We start from the raw sequence: 14,946 nt of genomic DNA, 5'->3' as shown, positions 1-14,946 counted from the left end.
GTAATAAAAAGGCTGTATGATTATCAGCTGCGCTATTGAAATGATTGCTCCCTCGGTAATAATCTTGTATAATGAGCACACACTAGATTGGTCTGTAGACACTAATTGCTTCATTAAATTTTTATTTGGTGAATGCCTTATTGATTTGGAGGTTTAGTGGAGGTCTTTTTTCATTAAATGTCACAAATATCACATGCTGAAGGTCTATCTCTATTGACATTATCGTATCATATTTATCTGATGGATGTAACTTTGGCCTTATTTCATCGCCATGACTACCTAATTACATCACCGCTGTTAGGTATGATTTAACAGCAGTAAACAAGGAAAGGTGTTCCTGTAAAATCAATATGACAGAAACTGCTCTTACTACTGAAACGCTGCAGTTTAAGTAATTCATATTCTGGGTTGTGATGGCCCCATCTAACATAGAAGGATCTCACAATTAGTCCATGAAGAAATCAAATATTCCTGACTTGCAAATGGATTTAATGTATGTATATTACTAGTAACTAAATAGCTTAAGAACTTTCCCAATGATTATTTGATGTATTTGTTGTGGAGTTGCAGCAATGAGTCACACACAATGTCGTTACAAAGTTTACGCACACAGACCAGGCACACGTGTTTAACTTTGCACTGTTTTTGCACAGAAAATGTGACAGGATACACGTTAATATCCATATCCGTTATGTTAATTTACAAAATAAACCTGATTTAACCGGGATTGGAGCGTCTTCTTTTATAATTGTGCTGACATGCAGCTGTGGTGATAAAGCAAAGACGGTAAAATCGCAGTAATTCATTACACACATGCACTGTTTTAAAAACGTTTTAAACTTGTAAAACTCATTCTAGATCACATTTGGTGATGATTGATGATCACAGTGAACTGAACAGATCTTTTAATCCCAGTTGCTTTCTGCACGTCCTGTCTTGTTGATATGATTATACGCATTACTACAGACAGAGACATGTTAATACGTGGCTGTCAATCAAATCGGTGGGTGGGGAAACCGCAATCCTACCTCATGTTGCGGTGGGCCTCAAAACGGGAGGGATTTAGATCCTATTTGTAATGTCAGAAAATTAATAAAATGACTCTAATATGACTGTGGACAAACTATGCCTACCCACAGTTCTGTCCAAACAGCTTCTAGAACATGATTTTCATCAAATGTACCCTTTAATTATTAAAGATAAATTAACATTTAGGCATATTTGAAGTATTGTATTGAATTGATTAACTAAAACAAAGGCAGTATATATACAGTCAAACTAGAAATTATTTATACCCCTGGCAAATTTTGACTTCAAGTTTAAAGACTTTAAAGACTTTTTAGAGAAACGTGCCATTTCTGCTCAGAAATAATTTTAGTTGAATGAAAGTAGCTTGCCAGTACTAGTTAAAATGTTCTTATTAAAAAAGCCACAGTTTAGTGTAAGATTAATAAAGGATAGTCAGTCCAGTAGAATTTACTGACCGTGCTCATCTGTTATTCCATCCATTCTCTTCCAGTCAGATTTTCAGCTGCTTTCTTTCTAAATGTTCATTATGTCCTGCTTTCTTGATGGTCTGTTTCATAGAAATGACTGGACTAATACATATTTCCTCTATCCTCTTATCTAAATATTGTTTCCCTGTATATTGTGAGTGCAATCTTGTGTTTACAACCTCACACATATCCAAAGTACAAACTATGAAGACCAAGCCTATATTGCTTCCTGAACTTTTATGGTGTTTAAGAAATGTATATGTTAATTTCTAATCCTCATTTAATTATATCAAAGCCTTTATGATAACACGTTTAATTATTGGTCAGTTATAGTTAATGCTAGTTAATGAATTTACCAACAAGAACAAGTAAAGAACAATACATTTATGTTTATTAATCTTTGTTGACATTAATTAATGAAAATGAAGTCGTTTATTGTTAATTCTTGTTAACTGAGTGCATTAATGTTAATACAAGTACAACTTTGTATTTAATCATGCAGTAAAGGTTGTATGATTAAAGAATTCTGTACAAGATTGTTCATAGATCATGTTAGTGCGTTTTAATACATTAACAGTAACTAATGCACCCTAAAATGTTGTCATTTTATTATTTCAAAAATATCATATCACTGTGAATGAAAAATCTAATGTTATTCTGTGTGATTTGCATTAATTATTAACATCTGAACTCATAAGACCAGAGCAGCAAGTCTCACTTTCTTTGAACATTGATTCCAAAGGTCATTTAATTTCCCCTAGTTTCTCTTCATTGCAGGTGGATAGACGTGCAGCACAATGGAACGTGTTAACAATTATTTGTCTAAATATAAGGGATATATTTTTGCAAAAGGTGAAGCCACTGCGGAGTACATTGACTCTCTGCAACATTTTGAGATTCGTGACAGTGATGTCTTTTTGGTGACGTACCCCAAGTCAGGTGAGAACAACTAATGTTACATTTTAAACACTGATGTATAAGTTTCTTATAAACATAGTTCAGTAATCCAGTCATTTTAAGGGTTTTTGTTTGTATAAGGATTAAATTAAATGAAAAAAAATTTTTTTATATTATATGCATAGCATAATAAATTCAAGTGTCTTTGTTTCAATTAAAATGTTAAAATAAGGGTAGAATGTATTACACAAATAAATAAAATAATAACATTTCAGTGGTGTTTTCTGTAAATCATGATATGATATTTAAAAAAAAAAAAAGATCACAAGAAGAGGTTCAAAACACCTTCTAATGTATGTGGATTTAATTAATAAATTATTTAAGATACTGTAAAAAAATGATGAGGATGAAGAAGATCTCAGTGAAGAGGTTTATTCTGCATAGCAGTCTCAAAGTACACGGCAGTACCCTGGTATCTGAACATTCTTAAACTCAAACCTTTTATATTTTAGATGTTGCCTTTAGACTTTAGATGTTAACAAAGTTGTTTCTTGACTGTTGACGCAGCTGTTTATTCTATGTAATGCAGTTTTCACACCATTGATGAGATGGTTTTCTGTGCCAAATACCCATCCCCATTCTGCAATTGTTACCATTTGCCCAAGATGTAGTCACCTCAAACAATGCTAAGACAACATACTGTTGACTTGTCTTTTCTCTCATAAATTAGCCCTTTTGGGAAATGAGCATCAACAGACCATTTAGAGTGGAAGTTAGGTCAAAGCAGACTTCATTTCTCACAATACTAAAAAAGATTTACGTGCAATGTTTAATTCAGCGTGTTCTTTGCTTTATTTTTTGCAATTATGATTTTTACTTGAAAATTCAGTTTAAAAATTGTTATATTTTAAGAGTTCTATCACAAAGTCTATTTTTTAAAATGTATATAATTAATACATTTCTTTTTGCCAATCCCACTCAAACCATAAAGATTTTTTTTACGTAAACATAGATTTTTTTTTTGTTTGTTTGTTTGCAGGTACAATATGGGTGCAGAACATCATAAATTTAGTTTGTGAGGACTCGCTTACAGAAAAAACTAAATATCCCAACAATCTTGAGCAGATGCCATGGTTAGAGTACCGTGAAGGCCGTGCTGACTATTCTCTGCGTCCATCTCCAAGACTATTTGCCACTCATCTCATACCTAGACTGATGCCACAAGGCTTAAAAAACAAGAAGGGAAAGGTAAATATCTAAACATTCCCACCGTGCTAATTGTAAAACACTTTCTTTAATTTGATTTTTAAGAGTTCACACTTAGATATTGCTTGATAATAATAGCAGGTTTGGAATGCTGTCCTCGGAGAGAACCCTGAGCTCAGAGATAACTAAGCCCAGGGTTCCCACTTGGTCAGTGAGCATGTAAGAGATCAGGTAGGCATTAAGAGTAAAGGAGGAAAGAGGGAAATGGGGTGGATGGTGGGATTTTTCAAAAAACTAACATAACAGAGTAAAACTGGTCGGGCTATTTATAGTGAGTTTGGAATGATCCGATTGGCTCCTTAATGATTACAAATGAGAGACCAGCCGTGATCAATCATCACGTGCTCCTCTCGAAATTAGTTTGTTAATAATACTTCACGTATTATTTATTTGTGAAACTGAACCATAAAACTTGTTGTACTGTAGTGTCATTTTTTTAAATTGAGATTTCACATTGGCGTCTTAAATGGATAGTTCGGCAAAAACAAAAATTAACTCGTGCTCAAGTATTTTCAAACATTCATGAGTTTTGTGCTTCGTTTAAAAGCACACAATTAAGTTATTTTGAATAAAGCTGAAAACCTGAAAAGTTGACCTACATAGTAAAGCTTTTCTATACAAGTGAAGAGTGAGTAAATAATGACAGCATTTTCAGTTTTTGGTGAACTATCCCTTTAAAGCTGCATAAATACAGTTTACATTGTCGTATAGTTTTTTAGGACAGGATAATAGTTGGTCGAGATAAAACCACTCGAAAATTTAGTGAAGTTGAAAGACGAGCAATTGAACCCTTGTGTACAAATATGTACTACCCCTTCATTATATTCATGGCTGTTTTTTGTTGACTTCCATTATAATCCTAGAGAACAAGTAATCGTGCATTCTTGATTGTTGTTGATTTTCGATGTTGGGAAGAATTAAAATGTGTAATTCTTTATTTGGCACTATTAACCCTTTAGATAGACCTGTGCAAAAAAAGTTTTCTGGCTTTAATATGGAGTTCTATGGAGTAAAACAGCAGATTATAATGTGTGTTTGTGCATAAATACACTTAATATGTTTAATATGTTCTGAGAGCTGAGCTGCATATTTAGATTTTCTCAGACATATCAAGGTAAGTAGAGATGTATCTCACTCTCACATACTATACTCAATATAGGCAGAAGCTTCTTTTTTTTGCACTGCATATGACGATCAATTGTAAAAATTAAAAACTGGCCACTTTTCAACAGCGGAAACCAGCAACAATCAAGAATGATTGAATTTTCGATGGCATGGCTATGCAATCAAAACATGTCATAATAATGGAAACAATGGGAATGAACATAATAAAAGGGTAGTACATTTGCTTAGAGTGTATCTAGATTTTTAAAAAATAATTTCAAAGCATTTTTCCAAAATGTGTGTCCAAATAAGATTTGCACCAAAAATCATTTCATTTTCTGACCAAAATCACTCCAGAGTGGATGAAAACACCCCCAACAGCACACAAAGGCTAAAGTTGTGCTAATGAAGTTGTAGCAATGCACATAACTAATCAAAAATTGAGATGTAAAATATTTACTTCATAGAAACATGAATTTTGCTTAATATCTTAATGACTTTTGGCATAGACGAAATATCAAAGCATTTTGACTCATACAATGTATTTTTGTCATTGAACAGCAAACACAGCAAACATACTTGTGCGAGAGTTTTGTGATCACATTTATTCAGAAATGTTCATTGCTCTACATGTTTTTTAAATCACAGATTATATATGTGAGAAGAAATCCAAAAGACAACGCAGTGTCATATTTCCACTTTTCCCACGTCTGGGCCAAAGTTGAGACCCCGAAGAGCTTTGAGGACTTTCTGCAGCAGTATCTAGCAGGAAATGGTAAGACTAAAAGCACAATGTAAAACTTTTCCCCAGCACTGGCAAGGATTGTAGGTTGATGGGAGTGAATAACCAGCACTCTCACCATCCTCAATACCAAGGCTGAGGTGAGTCCCTTAAGGAAGGCACAGATCTCCCAACTGCTCCCCGAGTGTATGTGTGACACAAATATGTAAAATGACATGGGTATGACACAGGTATTACAAAAAGGAAGTGAAATATGAGGACATAGATGACGTCCTCATTTCTCAAAAAGCTTATAAATTCCACAGGATGAGTTTAATCAGAGAGTAAAGCTGTACACACTCCTTTGATGGTTGAGTTTAGGGGTAGGGTAGGGTGAGAGCAATACAATATACGGTTTGAACAATATAAAATGAATGGAAACCTATGTAATGTACCCACTTTTCACAAAAACAAACATGTGTGCGTGTGTGCGCATACTTGGATGGATTAAATGCAGAGCACAAATTCAGAGTATGGGTCACCATACATGGAAACATGTCATGACTTTACATTTTTATAAAAAAAATGCATTGCTATTTTATATATTGCAGCACAAAATTTTAAATTTTATTATTAACAGAGTAAGTTGGTCCCCTTTGGCCCAACACATTATTTATAGATTTTAATTTACTTTTGCTATTATTGTTAAACAATTCATGTGGGAAAATAGATTTGTCCCATAGGTAATATCTACAGTTGAAGTCAGAATTATTAGCCCCCCCGTTTATTTTTCCCCCAATTTTTTCAACACTTTTCTAAACATAATTGTTTTTCTAACAACTAATTTATTTTATCCTTGCTATGACGACAGTAAATAAAATTTGACTAGATATTTTTCAAGACACTTCTATACAGCTTAAAGTGACATTTTTAAAGCTTAATTAGGTTAACTAGGCAGGTTAGGGTAATTAGGCAAATTATCGTATAATGATGGTTTGTTCTGTAGACTAACAAAAATATATAGCTTAAAGGGGCTAATAATTTTGACTTTAAAATGTTTTTTAAAAAATTAAAAAAGAAAAAAATTCCCTTTCTCTGTTAAACATCATTTGGGAAATATAATTTTTTTTAATAAAAATCAACCGTGCATATATCATTTTCTATATTTAAAATGAAGTCAATATTAGCAGCTGTATGATTGCAGATTGACTTAATTTGTACTAATTTTTACTGAAAAGAATAGATTTCAGAAATAGACATGTAATTAATGAAAATATTGGACAGTAATCATATTAAATACAAGTAGTATTAAAATAAAAAGCATTAGTGTTTTTTCCTTATTGTTCAGTCTTCAAATCCCTCGAAAAATGTAGATGGTGGATCACCTTGCCTCGACTTACCTTTAAAAAGAATACAGAATTTTGGGATTTATACAGTAGGTGTGATTTTTAAATGATTAAATTATCTTTTAGTTGGCGGTTCGTCTTGGTTTGATCACGTCAAAGAATGGTACAAAGAAAAGGAGAACTACGACATACTTTTCCTGTCATACGAGGACATGATCATTGTGAGTAACCACAGCTTTATATTAAGTCAATAATAGGGCTGCACAGTAAATCGATTCAGCATCGATATCGCAATGTGATCATTTGCTATAGTCACATCGCAGGATATATGCAATGCTGAGTTTGTATTATAATTGATCATTTGCATGTGTTTTTAATGGCTGTGATTGTATGATGATTTTAAAAGCATTCAGATGTATGACATTGTATTATTTTTTACCTTAACTATGATTCATTTTATAGAATTTTTTTATCATTCAGTTACTGTACTTGAATAGACTCAGGAAACGATAAAACACTTCATATTAATTGTATATTTTTCTTGACTGTATTTATAGATTGTTATGCATCAAAATACTCACAACACATGCAAATACAAAAATGAATTGCAAATAGCACAGGCCACAAGGAAAATATGTCATGGGAACCCAAAAATTGTATAAATCGTTTTGTAGATTTTATGGAGATGCACTCCCACTGCAGAAACATCTCAATCAATCCCACATTATACATTCTTTCCAAATTGAGATATTAAGAAATTGTATTCATATTGCAAAAAAAAAAAAAAAAAAAAATATATATATATATATATATATATATATATCGTAATGTCACGTTTTTACAATATCGTGCAGCCCTAGCATATGAGTTAAAAAAACTAAAAGAAAAGTGTTTACTTTTTGAGCGGACAACAATGACTTGCATTTTTTTAAATATTTATTTAGACTCAAGACAACAAGTAATTTGTTAGTATAATGCGTTTGTATTAAAAAAAATTAATTTGTCCACCATTTTGAGAACAAGAATTGTTTTATTACACATTAAAAGACTCTATTTAAGGATCACAGTGAAGCTCCAAAATATTATTTGGTGTTGAAATGTTTTACTTTGCCACTGTACTTAAAAGATATATATCCTTAAAAGATATATAACATATAACCTTAAAATGTATGGTCCCACTTTATATTAAGTGTCCTTAACTACTATGTACTTACATCAAAAAAATAAATACAATGTAATTACTGTGTTTATAATGTATTTGAGAACACTTGTGGTGCTTTTGAGTTGGGATAGAGGTTGGGTTTTGGACAGGTTTGGTGGCATGGGTAGGTTTAAGGGTGGGTGAAGGTGTAAGGGATGGTCAACAGTGTATTTACAAATGTAATTACAAAAGTTAACTACAGATGTAATTACATGTATTTAATCAAGCATTAGTACACAGTAAATACATGTATTTACACAATAAGTACATTGTAGCAAACTATTAATTCCTGTGTAAGTACATATTAGTTAAGGATACTTATAAAGTGGGAACAAATTTATATATACACTAGATCATGTCATTCGCCATTTAGAACACTTTATAGTACTTTAGCACGTTTTCAGTTATGTAGAAAGCAAGCAAACTTGTCATATTGTGACAATGTGACTTACACACTCTTTGTCCTAAAGTGACTACTGTGTGCAGGAATTACACTTATAACTAAGCCATACTTGCATGCTATTTTGGACTAAATATAGAGTAGCATGGTAAACAATATAGGGAGCACATTACAGGTTGTCATTGTTCAAAAATGAACCAATGTGAATAGAAAACCAACTTCACCTCGGTAAAGCAGGCTTAGCGGAAAAGCGCTGTTTACTTATGTTCTGTTGTTAAATTAAATAAACATCTATATTATCGATGCTGTAAAAGGCTCTTATGAAACTTAAAATAGTCACATCAATCGTTTGCTGGATGATTTTAGTGGCTGAGCAACACTTCTGTGCATATAACCCATTCATAATACAACACAATCTACATCAGCTTTGCGTGACTAAAATAGTGTTAAACAGAACATTACCTGTCTATAAGAAATACTTCAGCTATGATGTTGCTCTTCCTCCAGAGTACAAAAGTAATTCCAATATCGATTCAGCATTTGGTTTTACCGCTGTCACTCGTGCGAACAGCTGATCAGTCTATATGAAGAGCTGCATAGATGTACAAATCTACATTTTTTTGACAGTCTGTTGAGCTACGTATCAAGCAAAGGTGCAGACAATCACCTACTGCACCTTTAAGCTTGATTTTGTTTACAATGATGATCTGACATTATTATTTAATTAGCTCTTTCTTGCATTTAATGTTTTATGCATATAATGCTTTTATGCATTTTATTTGATGAGAACTCCAAAAAGAAATCTTTCGTCATTGACCAATGTGCAGAATAAGACATTTGTGTGCATGTCTTCCTGATATTTGCCATTGCTTTCAGGATCTCAGGACGGCAGTTGAGAAAGTCAGCAGATTCTTGGGGAAAAATCTTGATGCTGCTGCTGTCGCACGTATTGTGGAAAAAGCCACGTTTAAAAACATGAAGCAGGACCCCAAGGCCAACTATGAATTTCTCCCCAACACTGTGCTGCTCAAGCCTCAATTCTTGCGCAAAGGTTGGTGTTCAAAGATCACAATCCTGTAACATGTAGACACTCTGCTTTTGTGTGTGTGTTAATGGTTTTCTGTTGCAGGCACTGTAGGGGATTGGAAAAACACATTCACCGTGTCACAAAGCGAGATGTTTGACCAGATATTTGAAGAAAGGATGAAAAACGTACCATTGAACTTCATCTTTGATTTAGACACCAAAACAAACCAGAAGTAGTCACATAAATAACCAAAGCATTGTTTGTCTTGTGGGCATTAAGATGTTTTACTGGTTTATGTAAATGTCCAAAGAAAAATCTAATTTTGTGCTTCTTCTCAATTACAGCTAGTTTCTACATTGACTAATGCATCACTAAAATCCACATTTTTGACACTTGACCACACAGTTCTTATGCTGCACGTGTCGTCATCCTTCGTCTCAAAATAATACGTTTTTCTTTTATTCCAAAAATCTTTAGAATGTGTATATATATTAAATCTAAAAAAACTTTGGGTTAGAAATGTATAATTAAATATTTAATTTGTTCAAATTCAAAGGATTTTTTTAAACCCTCAGATCTATGCCAAATATTGTCAATTGACACTTATGACTGATTTTGTGGTCCAGTCACATTTGTATTTAGCAATAAGGATTCATGAAATCATCAATATATTGCTATTTTCCATCATATTTAGAAACTATAGAAGCCTGTTTCTGCGAGGTAAGAAAATAACTGATGCCTTAAAATTACAATTATTAGACAAAAAGTTAAATAAAAATTATGACTTAAGTTGAATTTATGACTTCGAGACCTGTGACTTATGACTAAAAATATGATAAAAAGTAGAAATTATGACTCCTTTCAAAATTACAAAAGTTGAAACTATGACTTTAGTCAAAGGTATGAGAAAATTATAAAACAAAATTATGACTTTAAAAAGTCAAAGTTATGACTTAGTAGGTCAAAATTATTAGATAAAAATGAAAATTGACTATAAAAAGTCATAGTTAAGGCTTAAGTCATGAGATTTAGAGAAAAGACTTTTTAAATATTATAGACAAAATTGTGATTTGATTAAAAATTTTAAATTATGAGAAAAAAAATTATGACTTAGTAAGTAAATTGTAAAGTCGTCATTTCTACTTTTAAGTGTCATACTAATTTAAAATCATGAGATACAAAGTACAAATTATAATTTAAAAAATTGAAAGTTATGACTTAAAAAAAATAAATAAATTATGAGATAAAAAGACAATTATTATTTTCAAGCTCTGACTCTACGGTATCTTCCAAGATATTTTGCCTCTTTTAGGGTTAACATGCACTGTGGATTAAAAAGCATTAAACTACTTATGCCCAACACAACTTTATGCAAATTTCAGACCATTATTTTAATTTGACATATTTAGGAGCTTCAAGAAATAGACTTCATCAGTTTGTCTGATCCATTTAAGTCCATGTTTTAACAAGCAAGTTTAAATTGCAATCATCATTAGTATGGAAAAGAAGGTTATTACCATCAAGCTCCAGAACTGAACTTGTGATGATTAAACTCCACAACTAAGCTGTGTGTGTTCATTTTGAGAGAGACATCAACACAGTATATGAATAATACTCAAATCTTTATTCAGCTCTGACAGCTTTGAAACACAGAATGCAGACAGCTGTGGTAGATAATGACAGCTTAATTGTCTTCGTCTGTTGAGGGAAATCAGAAAAATGTATAAGAAACAGAGAAAACCAGAGACAATATTTACAAAGACATGATTTGTTATCCTTACCCTCTTCTTCATCCTCCTCGTCCTCATCATCTTCCTCCTCGTCTTCATCTGAGCTGAAGGTTCCATCAGGCAGGCTGTACACCCTGATGACTTGCTGTAAAACAACACGAAACAGGAGTTACGCTTTCATAACTAAGCAGATTACGGCAGAGAAGTACATTGAAGTTGCCAAGGTAATTCCTACTGGCTTGCTATTGCAGCTAAAATGAACACAGAGAAGCTGTGCAAGTGTTTTAAACAATGCTTGTCATATTTACTCAATGCATGGTTTATTTTATATACACATATATACAAGAGAAAAGACTTTTTCATTTTGCCAAATATCTTGATACTGCAATAACACTACAGCTGAGTAATAATCATAAGAAATGTCAAATCTATAATTATACTCTGCAAACTAGAAGCATTTAATAGACAAATAAAAACGTTTGTTTGTTTTGAGAGGTCAAATTGAAGTTTTTTTCTTTAAAACAAGCTATTATTATATATACATACAGCTAATAATAATAATTGTCCATTGAGAAAGTAAAATAAACCTATTTTTGGATTAGTTTACTCTCCTCATGGGCTTTTTAAGGAGAAACTTGGTTTATTCTGAAAACAAGATCTGTATTTTAACTAGTCAAAAAAATTCTTCTTTGACTAGAAACAAGGAAAAAAAAAAAACTATAAATTTTTTTTATTTTGCAATGACAAACGTGAACCCACAAGCGGTATGTTTGAATAAATCTATGACAAAGACCAGTGTTGAGCACGTTCCTTAAAGAGTAATTAGTTATTCACTCAGTTACTATTTGTGAGAAGTAACTATAACAGAGTTACATAATTATAAATGTAAATATTTACATAGAAAAGTAACAAAAAAATGCAAATAAATGTAAAACATTGTACACTAATCTACACTAGTTTAATGTTTTTGTGGGACAATGTGAGAGACTGCGGCAGCATGTCCTCAACTATATATCTATTTTGTTTAATTCTGTCTGAGTAATAAGGGTTTGCAGTGAAGGAAACATTTTTTTATTTGCTTTGACGATGGGCTTCGTCTCCTTTAGTAGCAGAGCTCACGTTATTACCCGAGTAGCCAGTAATTTTGTGGTTGGCATGTGATGACGTGAGGTGCTTCATTAGATTAGAATTACTTGACACTGACACAGAGAGACTTTTTTTCCCTGGACATAATTTGCACGATAAATAAACATTATTGCCTTTCACATAAATGAGGGAAAAGTAGTGCTTATATTTCCAGTTTGCAAATGCTTCATTTGAACTTGTTGGATTTGGCATCGTTCTGATTCCTGGTCATTGGTGTGTGCGTGTGAGAATGACTGTGTATGTGATTGTGTGTAATAAAAGTTTCTGAATTCAAAATGAATTCAGTCCAGTTTCTGAAATATGTATTAAATGTGCATTATTTGTCCTAATTCTTGCACATGATTTTAATTTGAGATTTTTAAATGAAGATTTTCTAGTTTGTTTTTATTCTGATTTTGACAGCGGGTGACAATTGTTGAAATTACACCAAAAAATATGTAAAATTTAATTCAAACACTTTCAAGGACCTTTTTTTGTTTGTTTTGTTTGTCAAGCACTTTCCAGGTCTTGTTTAAAATTCAAGAAGCATGGGAACCCTGTTATCTGGTATCATAATGTACCATTAAAAAAACACCAGTTTAACTTTTAATTAAAATGTGTAGCGTTATCAAACCAATTTCATAACTATTGTTTTACGAGCACCTCACCTTATTGGGGTCTTTAAGGATGAGGTATTTGCCCTCCTCCAGCTTGCGGCAGATGTCGATCACGCAGCGAAGGATCCCCCAGGCGTTCTCCATGCTCAGATTAATCTGGCTGGCAAACTCATTGGGCTTGAACTGCTGTGTGCCCAGAACCACATGCCTAGAGGAGTCCTTGACATGATAACGGGACACATACCTATAAAAAGACAGACATGTAGTGAGAAAACTACTAGAAAAAAAACAAAACACATTAACACAGTGTTATATGATATTCACCCTAATTTGAGGTACTCGGATCCTGCAAGAATGGCACAGCAGGTCCAGCGGGCCAATTTGTAGCTGTTGTTCTTGAGCTCGGTGGCCAGAACGGCTCCTCTCTGAGAGTCCAGTTTCTGTCTCCAGTCCACTCCATTGCAGTACTGCGGAGAGCACAGCGTTATACAAGCTGGATTTCTAAAATTGTAGACTACGTTTCTATATATGCGTGTTGGATCTTACTCTGGAGTCCCACTCGTTCAGGGTCTTGACATTGATGAAAGAGACTTCTCCATTTGCTCCAGTCATCACTCCATCATGTTCACAGCGCACAATGAGGTCAATGTCTTCACCCAGCTTCCACCTCCGGTACCTGAGAATCAAACGGGGAAAAATATGATTGATTTTTTTTTACATTTTACAAAGTGCATGACAATTATTTCATCATATCATGTGATGAAATCAACCTGATTCTCTATTATTTTTTAAAAGAAAAAGAGTGAAAAAAGGACATGAAATTTAATTTTGGCAAAAAACAACTTGTCAGTTTAAAAGTAGCATTAAAAAAAAATTAATTAATTTATTGAAGCTGCACTGCTACCCAGGACGACAGAGAACAGTGGAGAATAATAATTTTAGCTAATGAATAGAAAAAAACCTGACAAAATAACCAATTCATGGCAATAACAAGTGTGGTCCCTCGCTATAACACGGTTCACTTTCATGGTCTCGCAGTTTCGCAATCGTGCAATTTAACAAGCTTTTTTTCTACAGCGCATTGTGTTCTGTGTCCTGATTGGCTGTAGATCATTGTTGATCATCTTCTACGTGTCCTGTCTCCTGTACAGTAGGCTTGGGCGGTATTACGGTATTATGGTATACCGCGGGATCTAAAAATAGCAACGGTGTCAGTTTCAATACCGTTATACCGTCATAAAATATTAAATATCCTTTATTTAATGCCTACAAAAACGTATGTGTGGTTGTCATCACGGGACAGTGTGGAGGAGAGAGGGAAAGGAAGGGGGAGAGGGAGAGGGAGGGAGAGAAGGGGGAGAGGGAGGGGGAGAGGTGACGTGACGAGTCGCGCTTCAAAGTGTCCTGCAGTTTGGGAGTTTCAACTGAACAGAAGGGAGACGTGGTTAATATGAACGAGAGGTCTGCATTAGAGCTAAAGATCTTTGACCGAACCCGGTGAGACCCGAAAAAATCCAAATCCCTGCATTAAAATCCATCCCTGCAAAGGTAAAACAAATGATGACGAAGTAGTAAAAAAAGAGAATTTTGACGGCGGTCAAGTCAGTCACTAGCTCAGAAGGAGCGGTTATTCCAGCCGCAGGTATTTGGCGGTCGCTCATACACTGCGTATTACGGTAGAGCCCTAAACCGCAAGCTGACAGGTAAAAAGAAGAGGCCATTCGCTAAAGTGAAACTGCTGTCATGGAAAATTAAATGCATGTTCCTGACTGGTAGAAGATGAACAAACAATCCTACCAAAAACTTGCAAAATCAGCCGGATCAGAACTCTGCATCTCGACCTGTAGCAGCAGGAAAGGGTGTTCAGCTGCTGGACGCACCATGAGTGAGAGACTGCGCTAAAGGCAGTGGATTTAATAATGTTCCTCCACAAACACACGTAGCCTAATCTTGGTGCGTAAAGGGTTTTTAAATTATATATAAATATTAAATAAACCATATAATCATAATGTAGAC

The 14,946-nt window shown here is 33.7% G+C and overlaps 3 protein-coding genes across 5 annotated transcripts in view; 1 reads left to right on the top strand and 2 right to left on the bottom strand.

The window, feature by feature from the left end:
* LOC798736 (uncharacterized) overlaps positions 1–1,642 on the bottom strand; it is a 16,760-nt gene extending 15,118 nt beyond the window's left edge. Inside the window, exon 1 of the mRNA XM_087244688.1 lies at positions 1,485–1,642. Coding sequence (XP_087100814.1) covers positions 1,485–1,509 — 25 coding nt within the window. The 5' untranslated portion in view covers positions 1,510–1,642. The remainder of the gene's footprint in view (positions 1–1,484) is intronic.
* The window catches only part of sult3st1 (sulfotransferase family 3, cytosolic sulfotransferase 1), a 17,632-nt gene extending 4,999 nt beyond the window's left edge, over positions 1–12,633 (top strand). The window contains exons 2-7 of the mRNA XM_087244689.1: positions 2,274–2,435; positions 3,433–3,641; positions 5,412–5,538; positions 6,957–7,051; positions 9,308–9,482; positions 9,561–12,633. Coding sequence (XP_087100815.1) covers positions 2,294–2,435; positions 3,433–3,641; positions 5,412–5,538; positions 6,957–7,051; positions 9,308–9,482; positions 9,561–9,694 — 882 coding nt within the window. The 5' untranslated portion in view covers positions 2,274–2,293 and the 3' untranslated portion in view covers positions 9,695–12,633. The remainder of the gene's footprint in view (positions 1–2,273; positions 2,436–3,432; positions 3,642–5,411; positions 5,539–6,956; positions 7,052–9,307; positions 9,483–9,560) is intronic.
* eif3d (eukaryotic translation initiation factor 3, subunit D) overlaps positions 11,064–14,946 on the bottom strand; it is a 14,179-nt gene continuing 10,296 nt past the window's right edge. For 2 of the 3 annotated variants that reach the window (XM_087242269.1, NM_200016.1), the window contains 5 exon segments: positions 13,477–13,606; positions 13,255–13,397; positions 12,982–13,174; positions 11,240–11,333; positions 11,064–11,156 (listed from right to left, as the gene is read on the bottom strand). In XM_087242269.1, coding sequence (XP_087098395.1) covers positions 11,143–11,156; positions 11,240–11,333; positions 12,982–13,174; positions 13,255–13,397; positions 13,477–13,606 — 574 coding nt within the window. In that variant the 3' untranslated portion in view covers positions 11,064–11,142. 3 annotated transcript variants of the gene reach the window in all.

Source organism: Danio rerio, chromosome 3 (genome assembly GCF_052040795.2).
Source record: "Danio rerio strain M-AB ecotype USA chromosome 3, GRCz13ab, whole genome shotgun sequence".
Classification (NCBI taxonomy): domain Eukaryota; kingdom Metazoa; phylum Chordata; class Actinopteri; order Cypriniformes; family Danionidae; genus Danio; species Danio rerio.
This window is presented reverse-complemented; position numbering and strand designations above follow the sequence as displayed.